General features: G+C 33.6%; 4 protein-coding genes and 1 long non-coding RNA gene across 8 annotated transcripts; 3 read left to right on the forward strand and 2 right to left on the reverse strand.

The window, feature by feature from the left end:
• Window positions 1-18: 18 nt before the first annotated feature.
• Window positions 19-20,618, reverse strand: LOC149615348 (solute carrier family 35 member G1-like). Of its 4 annotated transcripts, none has more exons than XM_089856377.1 (2): window positions 20,526-20,618; window positions 19-2,706 (listed from the first exon to the last, which is right to left on the reverse strand). In XM_089856377.1, the coding sequence occupies exons 1-2, from the start codon at window positions 20,553-20,555 to the stop codon at window positions 1,468-1,470; spliced, it is 1,269 nt and encodes a 422-aa protein (XP_089712503.1). In that variant the 5' UTR covers window positions 20,556-20,618; the 3' UTR covers window positions 19-1,467. The 4 variants fall into 4 exon arrangements, with proteins under 4 accessions (XP_089712503.1, XP_089712504.1, XP_089712505.1 ...); XM_089856378.1 differs by lacking the exon at window positions 20,526-20,618 and adding an exon at window positions 3,122-3,247; XM_089856379.1 differs by lacking the exon at window positions 20,526-20,618 and adding an exon at window positions 3,126-3,230.
• On the forward strand, window positions 9,180-12,178 carry LOC149615349 (bile acid-sensitive ion channel-like). Its single transcript, XM_089856415.1, has 11 exons — window positions 9,180-9,733; window positions 9,939-10,008; window positions 10,082-10,215; window positions 10,279-10,537; window positions 10,762-10,869; window positions 10,928-11,066; window positions 11,127-11,193; window positions 11,253-11,304; window positions 11,414-11,533; window positions 11,797-11,833; window positions 11,916-12,178. The coding sequence occupies exons 1-11, from the start codon at window positions 9,420-9,422 to the stop codon at window positions 12,080-12,082; spliced, it is 1,467 nt and encodes a 488-aa protein (XP_089712541.1). The 5' UTR covers window positions 9,180-9,419; the 3' UTR covers window positions 12,083-12,178.
• LOC149615350 (amine oxidase [flavin-containing] B-like) lies at window positions 14,095-15,652 on the forward strand. The gene is made up of 6 exons (XM_089857059.1): window positions 14,095-14,154; window positions 14,219-14,484; window positions 14,619-14,730; window positions 14,825-14,922; window positions 15,290-15,446; window positions 15,533-15,652. The coding sequence occupies exons 1-6, from the start codon at window positions 14,095-14,097 to the stop codon at window positions 15,644-15,646; spliced, it is 807 nt and encodes a 268-aa protein (XP_089713185.1). The 3' UTR covers window positions 15,647-15,652.
• LOC149615351 (uncharacterized) lies at window positions 19,175-20,449 on the forward strand. Its single transcript, XM_089857060.1, has 6 exons — window positions 19,175-19,322; window positions 19,395-19,495; window positions 19,829-19,989; window positions 20,050-20,145; window positions 20,206-20,320; window positions 20,382-20,449. The coding sequence occupies exons 1-6, from the start codon at window positions 19,243-19,245 to the stop codon at window positions 20,447-20,449; spliced, it is 621 nt and encodes a 206-aa protein (XP_089713186.1). The 5' UTR covers window positions 19,175-19,242.
• A 2,747-nt stretch (window positions 20,619-23,365) lies between the features above and the next one.
• On the reverse strand, window positions 23,366-24,398 carry LOC149615352 (uncharacterized). Its single transcript, XR_016375972.1, has 4 exons — window positions 24,295-24,398; window positions 24,080-24,234; window positions 23,867-24,010; window positions 23,366-23,483 (listed from the first exon to the last, which is right to left on the reverse strand). It is a non-coding gene; the product is annotated as an uncharacterized LOC149615352 (long non-coding RNA).
• Between the last annotated feature and the right edge of the window lie 964 nt (window positions 24,399-25,362).

Here is a 25,362-nt window from a genome sequence, read left to right on the forward strand (position 1 = left end):
CACAAATTTCTGTACACATTCAGTCGAATTCTTACTTTATTTTTTTTAAGTATGAAGCACCAACATATGACAATTTATTTTTATATAATATTAATTTGTTATATTTAAATACCATATTAAGGCACCATCAATAAATTGCAAGAGCTTTTTATTTAAGTTTTAATTTAATTATAATAAAATTTAATGTGCGTTAAATTTATAATAAATTAAAACTATAATAATTAATGACCTTGAGGCTTAAGCCTAAAAGCTGCAAACTACAGTAGGAAATAAGTATTTTATTTTTTTGACTAGCAGCGAGAAAATAAACATATATATGAGAATTACAACAATTAAAAATAGTAACAAATTAATTATAATTAACTTAAGTATTTAAATTTTTAATCATGGATGGTCAAGACTGATGATGGACCAACTTTATATACCTATTAATTTCTTTTCTCATAATTTCTTTCATCACAAGTGCAATTAAATTTAATTATGTTTAATCATTTTTAGGCTAAGTTAAATGGCTGACTACAAAAGCAAAAGGCTATCATTAAAAGTTATGGTTTTGTTACGCTATAGTTTCAAAAGATCGGGGGGGGGGGGGTTCCCCCCCCCCTATTTCACAAGGTGATATTCACATCTTTGGAATTTTATAATTGTAGTAGGTTAGTTCACAATCTAACAATTTTTAAATATTGTGTGTATTTACAATTATTTTAAATAAATAAATATATAAATGAACTTGAGATTATTGTGAAAAAAAAAATTGCTAACAAAATAAAAATAAACTTTTTTTTTTTTTCAGTCTTTACACGTACGTTAGTAGTAGTTTTCCTACCATATTATAGAGTGTTTAATACTATAAATAGTATATTTTGAATCAAGAATAATGGGGGAATATAAGGGAAATCAGCACGCGAACTGTGGAACGACTTAGATCGGCGGGAAGCTAAAAATGGCGGAGAAATACGCGGAAAAATGGCGGACGGTCTACTCAAACGAATCAGGAAGTCCGTCCGCCATTTTCCCGCGTATTCCGCCGCCATTTGTAGTCCCCCACGGAACTTAAGTCGTTCCACAGTTAGCAATTACTCAGAATGATGGGGGTTGGATGCGTAATGTGAGAGAAATCAGCACGCGAACTGTGGAACTACTTAGGTTCCGTGGGAAGCTCAAAATGGCGGAGGAATACGCGGAAAAATGGCGGACGGTCTACGTCAGACGAATCCGGAAGTTCGCCCGCCATTTTCCCGCGTATTCCGTCGCCATTTGTAGCTCCCCACGGAACTTAAGTCGTTCCACAGTTAGCTCTCGCGCCCACCAATTCCCCTCCCCCCCATTATCCTTGTTTGAAGTAAGCTACCGCGATCATATTTAATTACTAATATATATATAACATTAAGCTTCTCGTTGTAAAAATAATACTAAATAATTAATTAATTAATAAACAGGGAAAATTAATTAATAATTAATAATAATTTAAAGAGTTAAAAAATAAAGAACTCTCCTAATTTTCGAGCTTTCAGGCATGGACATAACCCATTTTTTAACACTCGTTAAAATAACGCTAGAGGTAACTAAAAGAGCTCCGCTTATGCTATAACCGTCGGGGATTTCTTCAAAAAATATAATTTGCCAAATGAAAACGAAGACGATATCGGCGGCAGCTCTAACAACGGAAACGGGACCGGCTTGTTCTAATTGTAAGGACCGCGTTAACATAATCTGACCACAAAAACTAAAGATACCTAACAAAACTATAAGCCATTGATCAAACCCGCAATGTGGTAACGAGAACCCGTTCAAGGCGGTTGTCAATAACGTGGTTTCGATGATTGAAACCCAACCGAAATTAAACATAATCACGGAGTGATGTACACCTTTAACCTTACGAACTACGATATAAACACTAGCGCTAAAAATAGTCGAACTTAGTGCGGCCGCTACACCGTAAGCGTGATTATTGTTCTTAAAAGTCAGTATCGACTCAGTACTCGCGAAAATCATGGGTAATTTAGTAACTAGAGCTAAGCCTATCAAAGTTAGTACTATCGTTATAATATGGACTAAACCACACGGTTCTTTCAAAAAGATTCTAGCGAACATCGAGACGAAAACGGGTACGCTAAAGATTATGACGTTAGCATCGGCTATGGGGAGATAATGCATCGCGCAGAAACGTAGGAATAAACTAGCGCTACCGACTAAACCTCTTAAAATTAAAAGATGTCGTAAATTACGCGGACCTAAAGGGTTTTCTCGGCTGTGAATTACCATGGGTAGTGTAAAGACTAAAATACCCAAAAAACGTAAACAGGCTAATTCACCCGGATGAATATGATACAGATATTTTACAATCACCGAACATAACGAGAAAAATAGACTCGATAAACACGAGAATAGTAAACCTTTGTACATAATCCATCGTTTATCATTGTCACCTCCGTCATTCTCACATTCATTCGAGTCTCGTAGGTTTAAGTTTAAATTTAAATTGAGTTCACCATTTCCGTTGGTGTGATGATCCATATTTTCACGTAATTCGAACGTTTCAAAGGGTTCGTTTTCGCCGTCGTCCGATTGAAAACTCGTTTCGACCAGTAAGTGTTCTTGCTCGGAAACGTCCCGACGATTCCATGGTAATAAAGGCATTTGTGGAACTATACATACTGACGTTGGAAATTTTCCGTTGTTTTTGTCATGGTGATGTAAAGAGTCCTTTAATGACAAATAAAATGAAGACTACGTTTGTATTAATTGAATAAATAATAAGTGGGAGTAATTAGTACGCGCGGCTGTACGCTCTACGCTGTAGCAGTTAAAATGACAAGACAAAGGCTTAGCGTGCGTCATCATTGGAAAATCTAATCACTTCGCGAAAGTTTGAAATGAAACCCACTCTAATTTTTCCCCCGTACACGATTTAGGCCTAATATCCTTACGCACCGATATTATTAGTATTAATTAACGTTAATTATAATTTCCGGGCATTATAATTAATATAGAATTAATAGAAAAGGTTTTATGAGGTTTAATTTGGTAAAAATTTTATTATATTTTAAGAGGTGGGTAGTCACCTTATAAATAGCCTAAAAATCTACATCTATATTAAAGTTAGTTTAATTTAACTTACCAACATTTAAATTCCTAATTATTTTTAATTTAGGATCAGGCCATGCCCCGTTACTCCTTCTTACATACTAGCCTAGGGGGAATTTGACATTACTCACGCTGTAACGTGACGTCACGCACCGCTGAGCATATCTCTATGCATAGCCCACTTGATCACGCTGGCTGCACGCGCTATAGAAGCGGACGTACATAGACCTTGTAAGTCTCTTCCGGGTCCTTAATACTCCCGGGCAAAATTATTTTACATACCCTCATCACTCTCACAACACCCGCGGACACCCACGCCAACTTTTCCTTCCTCCTTCTCGTAAAGACCCCCTGAAACACTCCTTCTTTAGACGAACTATTCCCATTTGGAACTCCCTACCTCCTGAAGTGGTCTCCCTCACATCTCTGGCGCAATTTAAATTGGCACTCAAAAAGTCCCTCAATCTCTAGCTTTCCCAAAAATTTGGAGCTGTAAGGCTAACTACTTAAGCCCTAGCTCGGCAACTAAACTGGAGCAAAAAAAAAAAAAAAAAAAAAAAAAAAGCCCGCTCAATCGACCCTAAAAATGAGAATAACATAGGTTCGGTCTAAAATTCAAACCCGTCTGGTTTTAACATGGGCCTCTATGGGAGGGGACCAGTTTTTTCAACGTTTTTGACAATATTAGTGCATCTACTGGTTCAAATCTCTTGAATTTTTAATGAAACGTGTATTGAAAGGTTTGATATTATCCTGTAAAATTTCAAGTCTTCAGCTATAATAGTTTTTTTATAAAAAAATAAAAACCATCACATAGTAGAGAAATTGAAGGATTTATTTCTCTACTATGTGATGGTTTTTATTTTTTTATAAAAAAAACTATTATAGCTGAAGACTTTAAATTTTACAGGATAATATCAAACCTTTCAATACACGTCTCATTAAAAATTCAAGAGATTTGAACCAGTAGATGCACTAATATTGTCAAAAACGTTGAAAAAACTGGTCCCCTCCCATAGACGCCCATGTTAAAACCAGACGGGTTTGAAAGTTTAGACCGAACCTATGTGACGCGCCGTATTCGCGAGTTAACATGTAAAAAAAATCGTTTGGACGGGCTTCTAAAGCGCGTGCAGCCAGCGTGCGTGATCAAGTGGGCTATGCTCTATGCCGCTGAGTTTTTTTGACGGACACGGAACGGTTCGAAGCTCGCGCGCATGCGCTGTTCAATATTTAGGCTTAAGTTACCGCGAATTTTAATTAAAAGTACGGTTTGGCGGGAATGATCTCCTATATATACGTCTAGACATTATTACTATTTATTTTGAAAATCAAATAAAAAAAAATAACCCGGAAATCGGAGTTTGTAAACGAAAATAAAAACTTAAGAAGGTAGTTTTTAGGTTTGAATTTTTTCACTGAATTTAATAGGTAGAAATACTTATAAAATCAGAAAACTGGTCTTTTAGATTTATAAAATGCTTTAAAAATTCGTTTCCTTGGCCTTATTTTGAAAGTTAAAACCGTAAACCGCAACCCAAATGGATCATAACTAAAAACTTACTTTCCATTTGCGATAACTTTTATAATCCATGATGTAGGTCTAATTATCCTAATTAAAAAGCACGTTTACAACAATTAAACTTAAATTAGATAACTGGTCATTATTATTTAAAGCTAAATAATAATAAATTTTCAACTTCTAAAAACTAAAACGATATATTACTAGGCCTAACGGGTTAAAACTCTAGATTATTTCAAATCGCGTCTGTCTTGCAAATCATTTACAACAATATAGGGTATTTTTGTGACAAAATAAAGTAGTTCACCTTGGTGCCGCGGCGGAACCTCAAGATTACAATTTATAAATTAACGTAAAAATAACCAACCCGTATATAAGGGTATTATATTTTATAATAGAGGTTGTCATGCCTAATCATAAGTAAATTTTATTCTAAGTTACGAATGAAGAAACGGTACTGCTTTTATTGTAAATTATAATGCAGCTAATAGCAATTGTGCAGCCATGTTTTCTCAACGTATCTAGGCGCCTTGCACCTCGCGTTGCTACCCAACCAAAGACGTCATCAGAATTACGAGGCGCGTGACGAGGGGAGGGGGTGGTAAGTTCTCAAACCCGGCCCACTAAACCCTGCCTTGAAATTAACATGGGAGATATATCTGGGCGCAATGATTCCTAATCGCTGTATGTATTCCCGACATACACTTATAGACTTAGAGGGTTTATTAGGTAACTTATGTTTTTTTTATCTAATGAGTTATGAGCGTGACACCTGCTTAATTTTTATCTAAGCTTTACTATGGGAAATTTACCATACAACAACTGAATTTTATTGTTAGTAACGCTTGTTTTTGTAACTTCTGTTTGCTATCGGGTGTTATTTATACAGTTAAGAATGATTTGATTTCTAGAATGAATTTGCTATTCTTATTTGTTCGTGAAAGGGTTTGTTGCACGCGTTTTAATTAAATTATTACGGGGTTCATTAATATTTTTCTGATACGCTATTTTTTAATTTTAACGTAAACAACTTTCAAGTATAATTGAAAAATCAAAGAATAATACGTACTTATAGAGCAAAATGAGGGCTTCAAAATGAGACCAATTAGGTCAAAATCGAAGTAAAATTAAAGGAGATATGAGAGATTTTAAATATATTGTTTGATTAATTTTTAATAAATCTAATATAATTAGTATTCATGTATAAGTAAAAATTAAAAACTGATACATACTGATAGAGCAAAGTGATGGCTTCCAAATGAGACCAATTTGGTCAAAATCGGACAATAATTAAAAAAGTTACGCTGCTTGAAAACCTCAAAGGTCGCAACCTATGAATTTGATGATGATAAAACTTTCCTAATGAAAGTGTTTAAACCTATGAACGTTAGTTCTCTTTCAGCCTCAAAAGCTTTAAAGTAGTGGTATTGTCCTACAATTACTCTAATGCTTACTGTTCATAAATTAAGTTTGACGTACTGAAGTAAACAAACCCGCGCACCAATTTTCCAAAATAAAAAAATTGTTTATGCAATTTAAAAACACGTGTGTTTACGTTGAAAATCCTGTACTACTCGTGCGCTCTAAATTGTTGTAATTTGCATATAAGTAAAATTTATCAAATATCATAAAATAATTTTTAATCTATGGTGAAAACGAAATTAAATCACGTAAGCGAGAAGTTGATAGGTATTTCAGAATAAATCATTCGATTTGAAATTCTTATTTGTTTGTGGAAGTGTTTATAGCACGTTCCTTTTTATATTATTAACAGTAATCTTTTTCTAATATGCTAATTTTAAATTTTTACGTAATTAACTTTCAGATATAATTGAAAAATTAAGGAGTAATATATACTTATAGAGCGAAATGAGGGCTTCAAAATGAGACCAATTAGGTCAAAATCAAACTAAAATTAAAGGAGATATAAGAGATTTTAAAGATATTACTTAATTAATTTTTAATAAATCTAATATAATAAGCATTCCTGTATAAATAAAAATTCGAAAATTAACACCTACTTATAGAAGAAAGCGTGGGCTTCAAAATGAGACCAATTAGGTCAAAATCGGACAATAAATAAGAAAGTTATGGAGCTTTGAATTTGATGATTATAAAAAAATTAGTAACGTTAGTCCTCTTTCAGTTTCAGAAGCTCTTATAGTAGTGGTATTGTCATACAATTGCTGACAATCTAACGTTGGAGCACAGAAGTAAATAAGACCCGCCTACCAAACCAAAAACTTAATTAAACGTTGCAGTTTGAAAACATGTGTTTAAATTATATATTAAATCCAGTACACTATACATTTTAAAATGGTACGAATATGTCGAAAGTTGTCTACCTACCAAGACAGAAATTCAATTAAACGTAGCAATTTGAAAACATGTGTGCTAAAAATAGTACGAATATGTCGAAAGTTGTCTATACCAAGACAAAAATTTAATTAAACATAGTTTGAAAACATATGTGCTTAAATTATATATTAAATCCCGTACAGTATTTGAAAATAGAACGAATATGTCGAAAGTTGCATACAAATGGAGGCCAGCTCCCACGTGTATGTTGATTCCCTGCAAGTATTTAATGAAGTGGTCCATTATTCCAAGAAAAAGTCATATTTTCTCTAAGACACAATTGTCGTGTATAACAAAACGACTTGGGTCATTTAGTTGGTATAGGGGGCCGCCCACTAATTGCCAAGTTGTATACAGTAAGTTAACCCCATTCAAAGACTAAGTACATCTACCAAGAAGCTATTTTAAGATTGGACAGTTCAAACAACCAAACTCCGGAAGTGAACTCATCTTAACACGAACGGTTAATTTCGGGGAAAAACATTTATGTTATAACTTTCTTACGATATTTAAATTAAACATTACGTTTCTGACAGTAATTGCACCTGCAATAAAGTTGAACGTACTATAAATATATTCTATCAAAGGTGAATTCTTTGTTTTCAAGTTGTATTTTCAACTTAAATACTTCCGGATAAAGCTTGGTTTCTAAGGCGATGCTTTGATACTTGGTGCAATTACTCTACAAAATAAATACGCATCGCATTCAGTGATATTATTAGACATGACCAATCAAAGTTGGGGTAATATTGCGTGGTTTCCTTGCGTTATCGACTTTTTTTGCGAGTTACGACTTATGTCTGACATATCGGCTGGAAGTGGAAGATATTTGTCAATTGCCCTTTTCAGAAACTTTCACGTATTGACTCCTTCGGTAAATAGATTTCTTAAGAAATATAGAATAATAAGACTGTGACGTCACTAAGTTATTGATTGAATTTAACATTGAAAATTTGTTGTTTTCTTTGAAGCGTCAAAGTTTGGGTGAACTTTTGAATTATTATTTCGGAGTCAGGAGTTAATGCTTCTTAATGTGGTTAACGTGTTAGGCTAATTTTCAAATTGAGTTCCTGTTTACCTTAAGCCTAATCTGATTAAAAACACAATCTTAATTTCGCTTCAAAACTTTAACCTAAGTTAATTGTAAACAAAACGTTTCTAGCTAGACATGAAGTCTGCAGTAAAATACGACATTTGAATAACAGATTTTAGTTTACAAATCGAGAAAAGAAAAACACTTAAAGAAACATTAGGCTTAGCTACAAAACCGACCAAGGCTTAGTAACAGTTGGCTAATTTCCCTTTCCCAAAAATCGTGACCTTTTAATATGAGATTGCCTTCCCATGTAACTCTTATTATTTATCAAAATACATCAGATTTTTTGGTCAAATGCTTTCAGCTCGCATTATATATAGTTTTTTTGGGTAAAATCTGACATTGAAAAGGGGCCGAGGCTTAACAGAACTAAGAAGTTTTCGACAAAGCTATTAGCAGCGTTTTTGTCGCACGCGATTGGTTAAGAAAAACGCTTAATCACGTGACGCAAATTTATATCGGGACGCGCGAGACTTTAGTGGAGAAAAACTAGCTGGCGCGCCACGAGGCTGTTGTTGTTAAGCCTCGGTCCCGGAATGACCGGACCGTTGGTCAAGTCAATAGAATGACGTATATTAACAAGTGACAGGAAATTATTAGGACGAACGGAAATTAAAAAAAAAACTTCTAAATTAGAAGAACGTTATCTATAGGATTTTATCGATCTGTTTTTTCCTCTAAGAAATATTAGGGCCTATTTTACTTTCTTCTGACGTATTTTTTCTTTTGCCCAAAGAACTTAACTTTGCCGCGATTTTAGAATTAATAACTATAAGTAAGTTAATTTTAACAATTAATATAAGTTAATTAAATTAATTTAATTTCCTTCAACACACTAAAAGTTAAAGTTCAAATTAGTTACTTGCATGCGCGTGTTCAATGAACTTATGTTAAGTAAAAAAGAAATAACACTTATTGCATCTCGTGCACAGTTACCTAAAATCTATTTTCATCGGAAAACATTCGGAAATTTAGTGAATTGTGTGACAATATAAGCACTTTTTCTCACGCTCTCTTAGATGAAGGTAAACTAGGTCTCGCTTGTTTTTTATTGACTCTACCTTTCTAGACACTTGCTAAAGGTGTACGATATGTAACGGTCAAGAAAAGATAGTGTCATCAAACTATTTATTATAACAACGTGACGCGTAATAACCCAATTATTTTTTATGTATTATAAGAAAAAAAAAGTGTAACTAGACTTTAATATAATAATCGAGGTCCAAGTTTATGTTAGCAACTTATACGGGAATTTATGTTACTTATGATTACTTTAAAATGAAATTGAAATTTTGTTTAGGATGTGTCGTGGTGGTTTATAACTAACTGATTTCGTCATTAAAATTCCAAACCAACATGAACGGTAAAAATCAGGGTTTGAGCGCCAAAAGAGTTCATCGAAGTCACGCTGTGAAATCAGGTGTTAGAATACCTGATCGGCCTAATTACGGGCGACGGACTAATGTTAAACAAAATGGAAAATTAGACCATTTTGTTTGGTTGGCCAAATTTACGCGAGTTTTAGTCATAATCGGGTGTACGGCCGCTTTCATATTTTACATCTATAATTTCTTCAATATGTACTGGGAATATCCTACAGTCGTTGACGTCAGTGTTAGTTTTCCTGATGAACCTGATTTACCAGCTATAACCGTTTGTAATCATAACGTGTAAGTTTATTTATCAGCTAAGTTTCACTGTAGAATTTGCCCCGATTTCAAGCTTTCATTTGAGTACGCACCTGACCTTAAGTCAGGTAAATTTCCAAGTCAGGTTTTCAAATACTTATCAGAAATATATGATGTGGGTACTCAAACGAAAGCTCTCATTACAGAGATTACAATGGTGTAGTTTATAAAACCGTGTTAAATTTAGGTTAAGAAAATCAGCGCTTTTTAACAAAAACCGAACTATATATGACCGAATTTCGACCTATAATAACAGGGTACGTAATTTTAATTTCATTTAATTTAAATTAAATTAATTTAAGTGTCAACTCTAATGTTCATTTTAAATAGTCAACCATTTTAAGGCACACTCTCGCCGCGTTGGAAATGGACGAAATTTTGAATATGACCTTAAATAAAACGGACTTATTTTATAATTGTAGCGTCAAATCCGAAACAAAATCACGTGACGTGCAAGTGTGCAAGTAAGTTACTTGTATGAAAGTTAATTGGTAAATAAGTAAATTAAATTAAATTTATCATTTCAGTGCCTCTGTCTGGCTTTATTTTCAGAAAAAATTATGTTTCGTTTTGAACTCGGAATGGACAGTTCACGATTCTCAAATTAGACTTCTAGGGAATGATTCCGAGTTTCGTTTAGTGTTAGATTTACATCCCGAAGATTATTTTATCCCTAATACAACAGCGGCTGAAATATATATACACAGCGGTATCGCGTTACCCGATTCGAGAAGTAGCCATTTCACAGCTTGGGGTGGAAAATCGTACAATGTAGGGATTCAAAAGGCACGATTACTTCCGAAGTTCCGATATAATCCTACAGAAAAATCCCCGTTCAAATCGGACTTAAATTCACGGAGTTATGGCGGTTTATTGCTAAGCCTAATGCCAAGGGTTAATGAATAGCTTTCATAACTTCTTTAATTTTGATCTGATTTATACACGGACTTTTTTATTCAATAACTAATAACTTCCTTAACCGAGAGAGATAATTATTAAATTGTTTATAGACAACTGTGAAATTATTGGAAGCACCGTATCAAACAATGTGCACAAATTACACTAAAAAACACATGAATGCCGATGAAGATTCTAAACTTGAAAATTTAGGAAAACGGGTAAACTTATCAATAAAAAATAATTTGAAAAATTAATTCAATTTCAACATTATTGCAGATTTGTTACCAACAATGCCTCGCGAAATTCGCAGTTATGCCCGAGTTATGTAACGAAACTTGCATACCGGAATGCTTAGTTTACATGACAAATTATTTACCAAAATATGGCGTTTGTACCAGCTCTACTAAAAAGCAAGGTAAACATCAATTAAAAATAAACCCTAATTAACATAATAAAATTGAATTATTAAACGCAGAAGTTTGCTGCGGCAATATAATGTCAAAAAAAGCAAAATGCAACGAACGTTGCCCTTTGGAATGCAAGTAAGAAAAAAAAATTCAATTTTAAATCAATTAAAATTTAATTATTTATATATTTCCAGTGTCCAATTATATGACATTCAATATAGCGAAGATCGATATACTTTAGATCCGGTAAGTTTTAGCGTCAATATAACCTGAGACGAACAACTAATTTAAAACCGGTTTTTCTCAATGTTAATCATATTCAACTTAAGTTGTCTTTTTTGTGGTTTCTTAACAGGATAGCCAAGAAGAAGATTTTAAACCTAAAAATACTAGCATGTCTTTGGAATTTGTTGAAATTAAATTTAACTTGCAAATGGTTAGACATACAACCTACACTCATAACCCCAAAATTACAGTAAGTCTGTAAATTAATTCCTGAATTTTTCATTAATTAACCAAATATTTAATATCCGAATTTATTTGTTTATTTACTGATTTATTTATTTGTTTATTTGTTTATTTATTATTTTATTTATTTGTTTATTTATTATTTTATTTATTTGTTTATTTATTATTTTATTTATTTGTTTATTTATTATTTTATTTATTTCATTATTTATTAATTAATTAATTTATATTCATTAAATATTAAATTTATTCATCTATAATATTATTTAGTCTATAGAAATATTGGGTTACGTCGGCGGATACCTCGGTACGTATAACCAACCAACCAGAAGTTAATAAACCAACGAAGTACGCACCAATAATGTCATTAATATTTTAAATCGCGATAGGAATTTGGCTAGGAGTATCAATACCTCTACTTTACGATTACATAATGAAATTTCTTTTATCATTGAAAAGAGGAATTCAAAAGAAACGTCATTTCAAAGACATTTTCCATCCTTCAAATCGATTATCAACCGGTGATAGCAATCTTAGCGTTAAAACTATCAGATAATATTTCTTAATTAATTTAAAACTAAGATTTATTAAAGTAATAATAATAATAGTAATTTTAAAACAGTAGCCATTTTGTATTTTTAAATATGGTAAATAAACATTGTTGTTCTTAAGCCTAAATTATGTAATTAAATTATAATTAACTAAGCCTAAACACACCCTAACTTCCTAACCCTAAAATATTTTGCCTTTAAACCAGTAGATATCTTTTCAAATTAATCAAATCCTTTCTAAAATATAAACAAAATATAGGCCAATTTGATATATCGAATTTTATATTTAATTTCAAACACGTGCATGGATTAAACCAAAGGCGATTAGGGAAACAGCTCGTGAATTAAATTGAAAAGGCCTCTTACCTTCTTCCATAGTTAAAACACGTACTATCAATATTTAAGTAATCAATACTTTGAAAGATAAAATAATTTTAAGGAAGTAAAACCAACTGTTCAGTCGAAATTATGGTATTTTCCAATTTAACTTTTTTTTTTGGGAACTTGGCTCTAGTGGTTAGAATTAGAACTTCGAAATAAAACCAGTTTATTGGGGGATTTTTTTCAATTTTTTTTTAATAAAAAAAGTGTTTCATAGCTTATCCATGCGATACATTCTGTAACTGTAATCATTACCTAAAAAGCAAACTGGCGACATAAATGGCTACAAGTGGTGGTAGTGACTTGTCCGTTGTAATTATCGGAGCTGGACTTAGTGGTAAGGAGCTCTCTAACTTTTTCTACTAAAGTTGTTTTTTCTTTATTACGTTTTATTTATTTTGTTTGATTGAAATTTCGAAAGAAAAAAATGTAATTTTTAAATTTAGGAGTTTTTGAATTTCAGGAAGTGATTTTAAATTTGTTTTATTTGTTGTTATATTTTTGAATAAATAATCTATAATTATATTTAAATTTAAGGTCTGAGTGCTGCTAAGGTTTTATACGAAAATGGTCAAAATGTCTTGGTTTTGGAAGCGAGTGACCGTCCGGGTGGCCGGACATACACTAAAAACGTCAGAAATTATTTTATTTTTAATTATAAATTAAATTAGTTTATGGCTATTTTATGCGTACACGTTACACGTTTCTTTCAGACGTCAAAAACAAGTTACGTAGACATGGGAGGGGCTTACGTATGTGGTGGTCAAGATCGTATTCACGAACTGATAGATTACTTCAATTTAGAGACATATCAGGTTTATAATACAGGTAGAAGCGTACTGATATGCGAAGAGGTAAAAAAATACTTAATTAACTTTAATTAAACTTAAATAAATTAAATTTAATTAATTTACAGGGTGATAAATATTATTACAAAAATGGTAACCCTATTTTAAGCTTGACCAATCCAATATTATGCATGGATTTGTTTAATTACATAAGATGTTTTAATAGAGATTGCACAGAAGTAAGTTTTTCGTTATTAGAAGTTAGTAACTCTAGAAGTATATTACTCAAACGCATTTTTAGATCGATGTTGAGGAACCATGGAATTCAGCTAACGCTACTAAGTTGGATAGTACAACTATGAAAGAATATATTGAAAATATATGTTGGACTAAGTAAATATGACGTAATTTTTTGGTCATTCAAATTTATTATTAACGTCACTTGTTATTTTTAGAACTGTCAAAGGTATAGCGAATGCATTCGTGGCATTTAATGTTTGCGCCGAAGGTCACGAGGTTTCTGCGCTGTATTTTCTATGGTTTATTAAACAAAGGGGCGGGATTAACCGTATGTTTTCAATCGCTAATCAGGTACCTTAATAAATTAACTAATTAGTTATCCATTATCTAATTAAATTAATTTAATTTAGCCTAGTAAAATTATTGGTGGTTCGCAGTTACTTAGTACCAAGATAGCGGAATTAATCAAAGGTGAAACCTAAATAATTAATATCTAATTAACCTCCAATTAATTAGAATTAATATAAAAATAGGTCGTGTTCATTACAATAAAAGTGTAATTTCAATTAAACAATTAAAACCGGATGAAGTTTTGGTAACAACTAGAGATGGTACCAAATACAGAGTACGTCAATTTAACTCTGAAGTATTTCTCCATTGAAAAACCGGTTATTTCAATGTTAACTCATCGTCAAGTTAAGCTGTCGTTATCTTAATTTATTTTAAAACCAGGCTCAACGAGTTATTGTGTCAATTCCACCGAGTCAACAACGTGGAATTCACTTTGAACCCGATTTACCTGCTTTTAAAAACCAATTAAATCAGAGAATGCCAATGGGGTCGGTCATTAAAGTTATAATATATTACAAAGAGGCGTTCTGGAGGCGCAAAGGTTACAACGGAAACACCGTATCTACGTCACAAAATCAAAGTAAACGCCCATTGGCATACACTCTGGATGATTCAAAACCGGACGGTTCATACCTGGCAATAATTGGGTAAGCGTCAAGTTATCTTGAAGCTAGATTAACATTACGTAAACCGGTTTTCTATGGAGAATTACTCCTAACTTAATTTGACGTTTTGGGAAATTGTTTCTTATGATTGATAATTTGATATACCGCGTGTTAAGGTTTATGGTGGGAGATGTCGCGAGAAATTTGGCGGGAAAAACGTCAGAAGACCGGAAGTTGATCGTTGCAAAGAGTTTAATGGAAATATTCGATTCTGAAGAAGCCATGGAGGTAAATAATGTTTCAAAGTCACGAAAGTTTGTTTGTCTGAGAAACAAAATGTCCAATCGTAATTTTAGTAACAAAAACATTAAATTGCATTTAGCCTGTACATTACGAGGAATACAACTGGATGTCCAATCCATTTACCGGAGGTTGTTACACCGGTTTTTGTTTTCCAGGTGTTTTTAGCAGCTATGGAAGGTATAAAAATAGTCAGGAATATATAGCAGCTAATTGGAATAATCGCGTGTCCATCCATTTTCGCTTAACGAATATAGGCGGGATTTGTGGGAGGAGCTAGACAAATTATAAACCTGTTGAATAATTTATTTCGCGGCACACGAGCCTAGGAAATCGCGTTACTACCATTCAACCAATGAAATTATCAAGACGCCATCAGAATTATGAGGTGCGTGACGGGGTTAGTTAGTTCTCAAGCCCGGTATACCCACATATCCAGCATAGAAATTAACATGGGGGCGTAACGATTCCTAGTAGCTGTCTGTATTCCTGTTATAGTTCATAAGTATAGACAAATGTTATCCAGGCCTAATATCGATTAACGTAGGGAACTTCAAAAGCCAATAGGAAACGTTTACTTCGCCGGTACCGAGACATCAACTAAATGGTCAGGGTATATGGACGGGGCCATTCGATCGGGTCAAAGGGCAGCTCGTCAAATTTTGAGTGACATGGGAATCGAAGTGCCTGATACTTCAGTCAAGGTATAGGTGTTTGAACTTGCTAAGCCTCGGTCAATGAAGGGGGGGGTGGACTGTCTTAGTAAGTAATCTACTAATTATTTCTATAGGGATTTCAACCAATGAAAAGAACATTCACCGAAAGTAATTTACCATCGATAAATCAAGTTTTAAGTGTAATTACAGTTGGAGTTAGTGTTTTAATTGGTTACCTAATTTGGTAATTGTAATTAAAATTTTTTAATTAAGTTCATATGTCTACATTTTAATATTAAAGTATCTAGAAATTTAATTCAAAATTCAAATTAAATTAATTATTTGAAGCAAAATTAAAGTTTAAATAAAATAAACTGAATTATTTGAACCACAATTCAACTTAAAACATTTCTCCCCACCAAGTAGTTAGTGGTTTACCCCTCGATTTTTATTGCCGATAATGACGTAATCGATAACTAACCAATCAATATCGTTTAAATACAACCATTAAATACTAATTTCCGGTGGCAAATAGACGTTAAGGTAAAATAACAAAAATACACGAAAAAAAGAATCCGAATAAGACTTAAAAACCTATTTGCTACAATAGTTCAAAAAACAATACCCAACAAAGGATTCTAAACATTTTTCTCTATTGACAATTTAATTGAATTTCTTGAAACTTTTGAATTATTTGTAATCAATAAATAATTTATTGTTGCTGTCAAAAATAACCTTTGGGTTGTGTTACTATTTTCTCTATGGGTGGGCCAAGAATACCTCATTCAAAACGTTCTAGTACGTCATTGGTTAAGTGCCCACTTAACACTGCGTACATACATTGAATTCAAGCACGAAGGTGTGCATTACAGTCTGACGCGAAACACAACAAACGGTTTTACTTAAAGTGGTCAGCGCTAGCACGCCGATCGACTGACCAATGGTCAAACCGTATCAGTTAAAAGACTACAACACCATGGAAAAGTGGAATGCTCCAGTACCAAGAAGAAGTCAAACACCGTATTATTTTAATCAAACATTCAGGTATTTTGTTTTATGTTTATGCGTTGGTAAGTTTCTGAAACTTCTGTTAAAAATTAAGAAGTATTGTTCTATAAACGATTTTGAGTTGAAAATGTAAGTTCTATCACCGATTTTCCCTCACAATGGACACCATTTTTAAGTTAGGAACAAATTGGAATGTTTTAGGGATGACCCCCCTTAAATTTAATAAAATAAAAAATTAAGACAATGATTACTAATTTAAATTTAAGGGACCATCCGTAAAACACTTCAACGGTGTCCCTTGATTCAAAATGGGTCACAGAAATTACTATTTCAACTTCAAATTGTTAATAGAACACTGCCCCTCAATTGCTGACGTAACTTAATTCAGAAACGCCCTGTATATAAGTATTTGCATGCCGATTATCTGCGTCTTGCTCGCCATATGTCGACGAACACAGACACAGACGAAGCAAGAGCTTAATTTTCGAAGATTCGGAATTCAGTTGCGAAGTTTAAGTTCGCATTTCCCAATTAAAGTTAAATTAGAATTTAATGCACTTCTATCAAGTTGTTTCAATTTTTCGCTAGTTACTTAATATAAATTGTAATTACGTAAAATTATTTTAAAGTAAGTTATAGACTTGAGTTAAATTTTAGCTACAATTGCAATATAAATTATCAGGCCACAAAACGTGCCACCATTGCTATATGCCGTGTCTCCGCTCCCCCCCCCGTTTAACAATAGGGACGATATTGAATAGTTACAAGAAAATACACTTAACAAGCTAAAAGCTCACGTCATATAAAAAATTGACCATCGGCTATCAACTAAACTAAACGTGCTCCACAAAGAAACAATTGAACAGAAAAAATAATTGCTTTTTACGAAAACTATACAAGAATTCATACAGCTACTAGGAATAATTGCACCCCATATATATCCTTTGTTATTTTCTATGACTTCGGGTTTTGTGAGCCGGGCCTGATAACTTACTGATGGAGTCTTTCTAACACAATTATACCTATTAGTTGTATGCATTCCTACTTTTTCCTATAGACTGGTTCTACGGCTTAAGAGTTGAATTTCAATTATTTTAATCACCATGCAGGGGACTCACTACTAATGTGCACCTCACCTTCTAATACTTCTATACACCACTGATAACAATGACTTATGTCTTTTCCAACTCCACCAAACAACCACCCAACAACAAAACAAAACGACAAGACATCAAAATACATCTTCATTATTGGAACCCTTAATATAAAAGTCGATGATATCACAATAGGCCTAGATAGTATTCTAGATAATCCCCATAAAAACCCCGAAGAAATAAATATATATTTCGGATCAATATCCAATGACGTTCATATCGTTTCTTATTACAAAGAAAGTTCATAAAGATCCTCCCTATCTTGGTGGTGACAGCTACCTCAATAATACAAAGAGTAATTGCTCTTTCAACGTAATGGTCAATACCTTAATGACCCTATCCAAGTACGCGTCTAGAATAACCAAAGCACTTAACAAAGATATACATAGCTATTGTCTTAGTCTGGAAAGTTTTCCACGAAGACAAGTACTGTACTTGGTTCAAAATACTTGATGCATAGTAATGTAAGTTGTATAGGGTGTCCTTAATTTCTTATGGGGGTAATTAATAACGTATCAATCATAATACACCATGTTCTACTCTAAAGCCGCGTTTACACGAGAAACATTGAAACCCCTTTCAAATTTTTCTGTTAATTATGGATATGTTTTATGTATAAAACACAGTCATTACTGTATAAAAATTGATTAAATTTTACCAAAGTGTCTCGTGTAAAAGCGGCTTAAATTATTTCTTTAAGGGTTCGTAGTCATAATATAAAATCATGGACTTTTATTTTAAAAGGGACGCGTAAAGTAGAATCATTTTCCTTTCGGTTGCGCGAGCTAGGGGAATATATTTCATTAATTTACGTCCCCCCTTCCCACCGTGCACGCACCAAGCTCTAAACACTGAATGACCTTGAGACGATTCCCTTTCTCGTGCATCTCGTGAAATATTTTTATATCGTGCCGATCTCCCAGTTTCCTTTCCCTTATAGAGTTTATAATATCCATAATCCATGGTTTAAATATTTTTAATTTTAATTTTAAAACAGGGGTTTTCGAACTGGTCGTCCCGATCAAAGGAGCAGACGACGCGCTACTCCATACGCGATTAAATCAGCTTCAAAATTCAAAGATAGATTTAAAAATACCGCATCGTTGGAGACGTGGTTATGTCGGTTAGGAAGGGTTATAGTTACACTAACATGCGCGGCTTCTTGCATGTATTTCTTAATTAACTTTTTCTTACTGTACTGGGAGTACCAAACTGTCGTTAACGTCACCATTGAGTTCCCGGAAAAACCCGATTTACCCGGCGTTACCGTATGCGTTGAAAATTTGTAAGAAACAAATAAGCTACATTCATGAGCAAAATTTCTTAATTTAACCAGGGATAGATATAATTTTTGAAGTAGGAATGGAGAACAGAGTAATGTGGGTGCGCGTCAAAGTCCCGGACCCCCTTCCACCGTTCTCCATTCCTACTTCTAAAATTAAATCTATCCCTGATTTCACTAATGTATCGATTATTTAGGAAAAAACTGCCCCAGTGCGAAAATGAAAATCCCAAAGTCCATGCTTCGCTTTGTCGCGATATTGAAAAGGTAATTAAGATGACAACAAAACCTAATAAGTTAGAATGACACTCATAAGTTAAGTTTACAGATTGTTACTAACACCAAAAGTAAAGCTTTTAAGGAGTTCTTGGCTTTGAGATCAATTGAAGATATTAAAAGTATGGCTCCAACTTTAAAAGAACTCTTCCTGCGTTGTAAATTAGCAACGGAAGTTGACGATAGACCCACTGAAATTTGCAAGTAAGTCACGTGTCGTGTCGTGTCGCTTTACAAATAACTGAGTCTTTGTAATTTGAAATACACCAAATTTAGCAAATCATTGTGGTTGTATTACAAAGGAAGTAATTGCTACTCAATGTGGACCAGATGGTATTCGAAACCCAAATATAATACGTTAAAAGCAAATGATTCTGGTGACTTTAAAATACATAAGACTAATAGGAATCATTGTGTAGCCGCATTTTTTCTCAACGTATCTAGGCCGGTTTTGTGGGAGGAGCTATGACGAATCTATCTCATTGCGCATTGCGCGCTCGCCTAGGAGCTCGCGTTTCTACCCAACCAACCGACCAATGAAATCACACAGCTAGAAAGACGCCATCAAAATTGAGGCGTTACGGGGATAGTAAGATCTCAAGCCCCTCCCACAAAAGCCGCATAGAAATTAACATAGGACACAATAATTCCTAGTAGTTGTATGTATTCCTGGTTTTGTGAATAAATAATAATTAATTGGATTTCATTAGAATTGCATATCATTTTGGGGTACGATCCCGACGAATATTACAATACGGAAAAGCCAATGATCGCCGACGTATACGTACACGGCCGAAAGGGATTGCCCGATTCGCGAACGGCTAGCTTCGAAGCTAATCCAGGAGAAATTGCTAATATCGGAGTTACCATTGTTAGGCGTAATCAATACGCGGTAATCATTACAATTACTCTAAAATTAATTTAATTCTAGAGTTCGGTCAGATTATTGGAGCCTCCTTATAAAACCATGTGCAAATATTACGGCAACGGTATCAATATGAACAATAAGACCGTTTACAGCGAAGACGTAAGTTATTAAAATTTAATTAACAATTTAATTATAATTATTTAAATCATGATGTTGTAGCTGTGCGTTTTGGAATGCTCAAAAACGCAAGCAATGGAATGGTGCAATTGCATACCAAATTGCTTGCAATTAACCGAACCCAAAGATAAATGCGTACAGGATATTCAATGGCACAGTAATTAAAACCGATATTCTTAGTTAATTAATTTAATTATAATTAATTAATAATGTTTTAGGACAATGTTGCAGCTACGTTATCTCATCCCGTCGCGAATGTCACAAAACTTGTCCCTCAGATTGCTAGTAAGTTTTAACCCCAAAAGACGCTAAGCCTAAAGTTATTAAAATTTCGCCAAGGCTTAAGAAATTTATCGTCTTACCTCATAGCACGATGCTTTACGACGTGTCATTAGATGTTGATAAAGGTTACGACTTTGATCCCTTACGGGTAAGCACAATTTAAACTAATTACTATTAAATTAATTAAAATTAATTAAAATTAAACGTAAACCGTAACAACGCGACTCGGGACACTAAATGAACGCGCGCGCGATCACTAAGTTCCAGTAAGTGACGCATGCGCAGTGCGATAAAAGTTCAAATTAAAGGCCGACTTCCATCGAAAAGGGTTCTTACGAACTGAAAACCGTGCATCGAGAGTAACAATGGAGCGACCGTGCCGATTTTCGAATCCCCGCTGGACAAAATTTTGAGGGGTTCTTACGAACTGAAAACCTTGATACGGGGTTCTTACGAACTGAAGATAAACAATAGATATTTTCCTTCAGAGGGTCGTAAAAATCGGGAATGAAATATTTAAGAAACTTTCTATTGTTTATCTTCAGTTCGTAAGAACCCGCATAGCAAGGTTTTCAGTTCGTAAGAACCCGCATAGCAAGGTTTTCAGTTCGTAAGAACCCGCATAGCAAGGTTTTCAGTTCGTAAGAACCCCTCCAAATTTTGCCCCAGTGGGGACTCGAAAATTGGCACGGTTGCTCTATTGTTAAGAATCGATGCACGGTCTTCAGTTCGTAAGAACCCTTTTCGGTGGAAGTCGGCCTTTAAGTCTATTATGTCTAAAATTGATCTACTGACATATCAAGCCTAATAGATGGTAAAAATTATTTTCTAGCATGAATTAAATGACAGCAGCTACAAGTGAGATGAAGATATAATTCTTAATTTTAATTTTAAATTAATTAATTATATTTTTAATTATTCTTTACTAGCAACACGTTGTTCTCTAAAATCGCTATTAACTTGCAAGCCGTACGTCACATACATTATGTTCACGGAGCCAAAATAACGGTAATTTGTTTGAAATTGAACATCATATTATGAACTTTTATGAACAATTTTTCATAAAAATGTTTCAGCCAATAGAAATTCTAGGTTACGTTGGTGGATATTTAGGTAAATGCGAGTCATGAGTCACGTGACAAATTTGACCTATTTTTACCTATTTTTAAAGGCATTTGGCTCGGTGTTTCCATACCATGGATATACGATAACATGATCAAAGGTTTAAAATACTTGAAAATTATTCCGAAAAAAATCAACAGAAGAAAATCAAGCACTATTTCTAGATCTATTTCCAATTCGAAATTTGTCAAATGAAAAAATATAATTGTAAAATAAATGTTATTAGAATTTATTTATTTATTTATTTGTAATTAAAATAAACAATTAAATTAATTTATGTGGTTAACAGTTGCAAACCTATAAATAGTGTCTTATTAGGTACCGAAATATTATTAATTAACCCCATTCTAAGGTTGGTAATTAAAATCAATTAGAGGAATATGCAAATCGAAAATTTTCGAGTTGCTTTGAACCTGTAGATGTACTCCATGACAACAACTAGGTAATCCCAAAGTAAAGGTATTGATAATCCCAGAAATATCCCTACGTAACCACCTACGTATCTGTTAGGAATTAAAATTAATTGTGATTAATTTAAAAAAATAATTAAGATAGCATACCCAATAGCTTCAACAGCCTGCGTGAGATTAAATAAATGTATTTTTGCATTTATAACATAAGTAAATATATATGCCGTATAAGTTTATGATACCAGGAATACATAATACTGCTAGGAATAATTACGCCCATGTCTCTAACTATTTCGTCAAACGTTACGTAATGATTACTCTAGCTAGCTCCTCCCACAAATCCACCTAGATACGTTGAGTTAAAATGGATGGACACGCAATTATTCCAATTAGCTGTATGCATTCCTGGTCATGATACTCACGGTAAACTTGGGTGTGTGAATATACATTACATTTCGTATGGGCCTCAAATTAATCATAATTCGAGTTACTTGATTTTCGTGAATTCTGTAAGCGCATACGTGAATTAGTGTTTTAATTTCTCAGAAGTTTCAAATCACTACTGTTACGAATGACTTCCAATACTTTTTTCTATTCCGATTTTCTTCCCGATCAGAAGAGCTCTCAGTTGTTGTATAATTGGTCTTCGTTCATAATAAATCATATTTAAAGAATTTCAAATTTGAAAGTATAAAAAAGTTTCAAATGTTTCGACACACTTACTTTATCTTGTAAACTAATTCCTAGTATATCATCTTCGTTTGTTTGAACATCGTAAAACACCACTCTGAAATTCGAATTCGCAAAATCAGTATCTTGACATGAACAGTTAGGGATATGTATAAATTGTAACGCGTTAAGGATTTCCAACTAGGGCAAAAAACTGGCCACAAAACACGCGCTACACTCGCCGTAAATCGAGGTGGAAATAGCTGCTAGGTCACGTGGGGAAAAGGAACTATATTTCTCCTCCGGAGAATCATGAGTGGTGGGTTTGAAATTTCGCCCATGCGCAGAGAGAAAAAATACGAATTCCTGTCTCACTAACAGGGTTGGGGGAAGGAGGTAGCGTGCTATATTCCCCCCCTCTCTCTCCCTCTGCCTCTGCTGAATGGGCGTCTAAGCGAAATGCCTTTTGTGGAACGTAAGAGATGGGAATCCATAATTTAAACATATCCATGGTACGATTGAAAGTGGTTCAATTAACCTGCATTGAATGGGACACTCTTCGGTTTCGCATTTATTCAAATATTTTAGGTAATACGAAGTTTCCGGCGACGTCTCATCACCTTCTATCATTTTAATTTTATTCTTGGTGCAATAAGTGTCTGAATGTTACGTTAAATTCGAATTAGATTAATTATTTAAGTCCAAATATTAGTCATACTTGCCATGCTCTTCTTCGGATTCCTGACATTTTCTCACTTTTTTAGTAAACGGAACGCAAGACGGAGTACAATTTAACTGTTCAACCCATTCGTTGGTTTGACAGGCCAAAGCGCAAATCTTAAATTGAGTTAGTAATGTCAGGGATAGATTTAATTTTAGAAGTAGGAATGGAGAACAGACTCAGAGTAATGTGGGCGCGTGTCAAAGTCCCGGAACCCCTTCCACGGGACGGGGGGGGGGTCATAGCGACAGAGATAAATAGGAATTACGTATTTTTCGCCGTTCCCGTCAGCAACGTCATCAAAACTTAGTTTAAGTGAGCAGTCAATAAGATAATTTAAACTTTTGGTTACGTGTTGGTTGGAGGGAGGGGCTCTATACTGGGTGTTCTATGAGTCGAACGACTGAAGTAAATACTAACCGTTCTCCATTCCTACTTCTAAAATTAAATTTATCCTAGACACAACAGTGGCGCTATGTAAGTCAAGGCTTATCCTTACCGATCTGCCAAGGGCATTATCTTGATATTTTCGGTATTTTCTAGGATCAAAATTACGTAATTCTGATTTGGTAAAGTCATCAGCTTCTAGAGTGTAATTTTTGCAGGCCGTACTATACGGAGGTTCCAATAAGATAACCGTGCTCTAAATTTAATTTAATTAAGTATGATTTTCGGAATGAAATTTAGTTAAAAACAAATTTCTATTTCTTACCTGCAATAAACTAATTTCACTTTCTTTGCCTCCTTTAGCGGCAAAAGTGTATGTCCGAAAGTCCGCCAGTTCGTGAACGTCGTGGACGTAGACATCCACCGTTATTGGTAATTTCAAACTTTCCTCCGGATTCAAATAAAGGCCCAAATTGAAAACTAATTAGAATTAATTATTAGCTTAAAATTAATTCGCATTGACACTTATATACACGTTACCAGCGTTTCGACTTAAATTAGCGCTTGAAGGGTTGGTATGATTAAACCAATCTTCGTTGACGACAAAGCAATTTTGAGAATCTTTATGGATACTTAAAGATTCACTTTTTAAAACCAAATATAGATCATTACTTATTGCTTTAAATTAATTTGATATTAATTGCCGTTATTTACTTGCAAAGGGTACTGTTTATACCATCCAATTCGCATTTATCAAAAAAAATTCCAACTTCTCGAGATAAACTAAATAACTCTTTAGTCGTTAAGTTTAAAAGGAACTTCTCAATTGTGTAATCATCCTAATTAAATTTGAAATTAAATGCGATTATTATTATTTAGTAAGGGGAGATTAAACTACTCAGTTTGTTACCTCTTCGTTTCTCGCGAAAATATCGCAAATCGTTTGGTTTAAAGCGCAAGTTTTATTTTTCAAAAACCTTAAAACGATAATATTTAAATAAATAATTAGAATTAGTATCATATTTATCTTGTAGTTTTTTTGATTTAATAATTTGCGTAAGAATGTATTTAGTTTAATCTCATCGAGAACTTTAAAATAAAATCAACCGCGTTAAAATCGGACCATAAATAAGGAAGTTTGAAATTTTCAAACTTGCCGTGAAATTTTCAAACTTGCGGACAAACTTGAAACATTTTTCCAACTTCCTTATTTACCGTCCGATTTTGACGCGGTTGATTTCATTTTAAAGCTCTCTGTGAGATTAAACTAAATACGTTCTTACGCAAATAATTAAATTAAAATCTCCCGTCAAATTATTTATTTATTTAATTAATGAATTAATTAGTCAAATTTAAACTCACTGATTAGGATCTCGTACGCAAAGCGTTAGCGCCGGTAATTCGGAGGTGTTTGGTATATCTACGTTTACATTAACAACGGTAGGATATTCACTATAAAGTTTACCAAATTCAGCCAAATAATAGGCCAAAACTGCCAGACAAATCATGTAAACAACTGTCTTTGAAATCCTCTCGATCCGTATTACTTTATTGGAACTTAAAACCTTTTCCGCTTTTTTGGTCGCGTTTTGAGTTGAAACGGGAGAT

Source organism: Phalangium opilio, unplaced genomic scaffold (assembly GCF_054372755.1).
Source record: "Phalangium opilio isolate 3A_F unplaced genomic scaffold, DU_Popi_V2 ptg000217l_1, whole genome shotgun sequence".
Taxonomy (NCBI): Eukaryota; Metazoa; Arthropoda; class Arachnida; order Opiliones; family Phalangiidae; genus Phalangium; species Phalangium opilio.